The following is a 3944-nucleotide window of genomic DNA, read 5'->3' as shown; positions in this document are numbered from 1 at the left end:
TGCATTTGGGCCATGGGTCAATTTGAAATGAAGAATTCTTCATAGAAGAATATTAATGTTTAATGTATATTTCAAAGAAACATAGATTCATATTATTTTGTAATGTATTAGGTGCATATCTGTATTTACATAGAACTGTATCCAAATATAATTTTTGTACATTTTGAACAGCCTCTAACATTTCTCAGCCACTTATTGGATATATGTTTTGTTCATGGTTTCAGGAAATGTGGTGAATACTATCCTGTTAATCTTCCTGCTCATTGTTCCTTACCATTTAATTAACTAATGATATGTGTAAGAAGAATCACAAAAAGGGTCTCCTTTTTTGTCTATATTGCCTGTTTTGATTGCTGTTTTGATTCTAGACCCTTACTGTACTTTAAAATAATTTAAAAAATGTCAATATCATACTTGTGTACAACTTACATGATTTCATTAACTCTTACAAGATGGGGAGAAACAGCATGATTTTATATTTTATGAGTACTCTCTCAAAAGAGGCTCATAAAACATATAAAAACAATATCAAGCTTTATTCGGATACCTGGATGAACTTCACTAGTAGGGATCTTGATTATTATGTGAGTAATTGTGGGTTTGCTTCTCAGCACCAAAGAACAAACATACGTATTTGATAATTTCAGATGTTAGTGATAATCAAGATGCTTTTGTGTGACATGAACACTGGCCGTGTCTCCACAAGCTGACCGAGGAGAGAGCCCTGTTGCTTTGCCTGTTGAGCCATGTAGGAATGGAGACCAAGTTTTCCTCTAGAAACACTTGTTCCTTACGTGCCTCAGAGCTTCAACCACATCCTGGTTTCTTAGGCTGTAGATGAGGGGGTTTAGCATGGGGATCATAATACTGTAGAACACAGAAGCCACCTTCTCTTGCTCTTGAGATCTGTTGTTCCCATGAAGTACGTACATGTATGAGAGTGTTCCATAGAATATGGTGACAGCTGTCATATGGGAGGCACATGTGGAGAAAGCTTTTCTCCTTCCCGCTGCAGAAGACATTCTTAGGATGGCGGCCAAGATAAATGTGTAGGAAAAAATGACAACAGATATAGTGAGTGTTAAGTTAAACCCCACAAAGACAGTCAGTACCAGGATATTGAGGTCAATACTGGAGCAAGATAGGGCAAGAATTGGTGGCACATCACAGAAAAAGTGATTAATGGCATTGGATTTGCAGAATTTTGATGAGAAGGTAAAACTTGTATTTACAGAGGCATTTAGGAAGCCCATGGTGTATGAAACAAGTAGCAGCAGAATGCAGAGTCTCTGGGACATGATGACTGGATAACGCAGTGGGTAACAGATGGCCACATAGCGGTCCACAGCCATAGCAGCCAGGATGAAGCAGTCACTGGTGACAAAGGTACCATAGACCAATAGCTGAACAATGCATCCTGGGAAGGAGATGGATGGCTTTGTGCTCACGAGGTTCTTCAGTGTCTTAGGAGCGATGGCAGAGGAATAGCAGAGGTCAACAAAAGCCAAGTGCTGCAGGAAGAAGTACATGGGCGTGTGCAGGGAAGAGTGGACCTTGATGAGCAGGACCATGCCGACATTGCCTACTAAGGTGGCTGTGTAAATCAATAGGAATGCCACAAAGAGGATGTGCCAAAACTCATGTTGACCAGCAAAGCCCAGGAGAATAAATTCCGTCACTTTGGTGTCATTACTGTGTTCCATGGTTAGTAGAAATCCAGTATCTGCTGAAATTGGCAAAGGAAAAAGTAGTAGAAGAAAGAGTTCATTTTGATTTGCTCTCAGAAATGTTGTAGTATTTGGTTTTGCAATGACTACTTTCCTTTGTGTGTATGTGAGTGTGTGTATGTGTATTGGGGGTATGTGTGTATGATGCAAATATGTATTTGAGAGCTGAAGGTGGACACTGGGGGCATTTATCGGGCACTGTCCATCTTGAGACTCATTTTGCAGCAGGGTCTCTCATTATTTTTTTGGAACTTGATGTGTCAGCTAAACTGGCTAGCAGTGATACCAGCGATGTGCCTGTCTCAGTTCTGGGCTTACAATTGTGCACCGACATTGTTCCTGGATCTTGTTTTACTGGTTTCTGGTGATCTAAAGTCAAGTGCCCATGGTTGTATGTGAGTACTTTACTGGGCTAGTTCCCTTGACACTCACAGATTTTATTTTTCACGACATGTTTGGTGACATTTAAAGGCAGAACCTTAGTACTTAGATTACTTTCATCTGTATTTCTAAGCAGCAAATACCAAATTACATTTATCCAAGGAATGAAAACATTTTTAACATTAGAAAGTTAACTGATATAATTTTCAGTATTGATATAGTAAAGAGCAACAGCCATTAATTTCAAAAGATAACAAACGTTTTAGACAAGGGTTGGCAATATTTTTTGGGGAAACTTTAGAAAACATAAATGGGAAGAATGATGCTACAATGGTGAATGATTTTACAACATTTCTGTATGAACATCATCATTACCAACAAGTCATGAGATGCATTGCCTATAAATGAAAGAATAATACAAGGTTCCTGAAGTGGCTGAATACATCCAACCATCCATCCATACAAACATACATACATACAAATATGTATACATATATACATATGTTTTTTGAGGTCCAAGCTGGAGAAAAAGAAATTAAACATAACTATAAAGGAAGGACCATGATACTTACTACTTTTAGCTAACCCAGTTATCCTGAGGGAATAATCTGATAATTTTTTAGTGGGGCTAGTAAAGTCATTTAACACTGGGCTATTGTATGGAAGTCTATTTGCTAGAAAAAGAAAGAAATGCTTAGAAAGCTCTGCACACTAGCTCGACTCTGGACTCTGCTGCAATACCAACCTGCTAGGCGAAGGATGTCACCGGTGCAGCAGCGGCGCCGCTGTTCCAGAGGAAACCAGCCACTTACTGGTTGGACTCTGCTCTATGGGAGGGAACACATACGAGGTAAACGTGGTCAAAAGTGTATGGCTGTGAGAGTCACGGTCCTTACAGGGGAATCTCCAACCAATGCTCTGCTAGATGAACGTTCAGGCAAACTGCCTTCCAAATCCTTACGCTCATGCCCACGGGCCCCCATAGCTCTGAGCCTTCGTGAGAGAAGCCTCTATTACCGGTGGGTGGTGGTCAAAGAAGAGGCGGCTCCTGATAAAGTGCTGAAGGTAAGGGGCTCCCCAGTTCTCAGCTCTAAATGGGACATCTATCTCACCGGTTTAACCATGGGAAGAAGCATCATGGAAGAGTGAGAGTAGAGAGTGTAAGACCCAGAGGATGGAGCGGAATGCTATCAGATGCTGTTTTCTCGATGTGATGTGGCTGTTGCAATCATAAACACACAGAGCTAAGACCGCTTGCAGAAGATCCCTGTTCCACACACAAAACACAGGGAAGTAACAGGAGGAGTGGCCGAGAAAAAAAAAGATTTCAGCAGGCTTGGGAGGGGGTGGGGGAAGGCAAGGAAGTGTATGACGGCAACGGTTTGCGTGTAGGTGAGAAACTAAACCTCAACCAAACCAAAGCAAAACGACAGCAGCACAACTAAAACAAAGAAAAGAAACATTCTAGCCAGATTAAAAATCTAAATGAGTTTGGCGCAGTAGCCCAGGCCTGTAATCCCAGAATCTGGGGAGGCAGAGGCAGTAGGACTTCTGTGAGTTCAAGGCCAGCCTGTTATGCAGAGAAACCCTGCCTCTAAAAAAAAAAAAAAAAATCTGAACGTAAACCTAACAAGTATGTTCATTATTTTTTTTTATTAAGGAAATAACTTTGCTTGAAGGCTTGAAGATACAAACAGACCAATTTCTTGGATTAAAATACAGAATTGTACCATTATAATTTTTGACATATTAATTTATAATTTCTCCGTAGTTCCAGTTACATACTTGAGAAAATTTTACATTCAACCTGACAAGTCTGTGTGGAATGTGAAATGA

The 3944-nt window shown here is 40.3% G+C and overlaps 1 protein-coding gene across 1 annotated transcript; it reads right to left on the bottom strand.

Annotated features, from left to right (window-relative positions):
* Positions 1 to 773: 773 nt before the first annotated feature.
* Positions 774 to 1703, bottom strand: LOC110551959 (putative olfactory receptor 5AK3). The gene has a single exon (XM_021642862.1). The coding sequence runs from the start codon at positions 1701 to 1703 to the stop codon at positions 774 to 776; it is 930 nt and encodes a 309-aa protein (XP_021498537.1).
* Between the last annotated feature and the right edge of the window lie 2241 nt (positions 1704 to 3944).

This window comes from Meriones unguiculatus, chromosome 8 (assembly GCF_030254825.1).
Source record: "Meriones unguiculatus strain TT.TT164.6M chromosome 8, Bangor_MerUng_6.1, whole genome shotgun sequence".
Lineage (NCBI taxonomy): Eukaryota > Metazoa > Chordata > Mammalia > Rodentia > Muridae > Meriones > Meriones unguiculatus.
Note: the sequence above shows the minus strand (reverse complement) of the source record. Positions and strands in the feature narration are given on the sequence as shown.

Bases quoted from the DNA above. Each gene is read 5' to 3' on its own strand.
- LOC110551959 (XM_021642862.1), bottom strand. From the start codon at position 1,703: ATGGAACACAGTAATGACACCAAAGTGACGGAATTTATTCTCCTGGGC.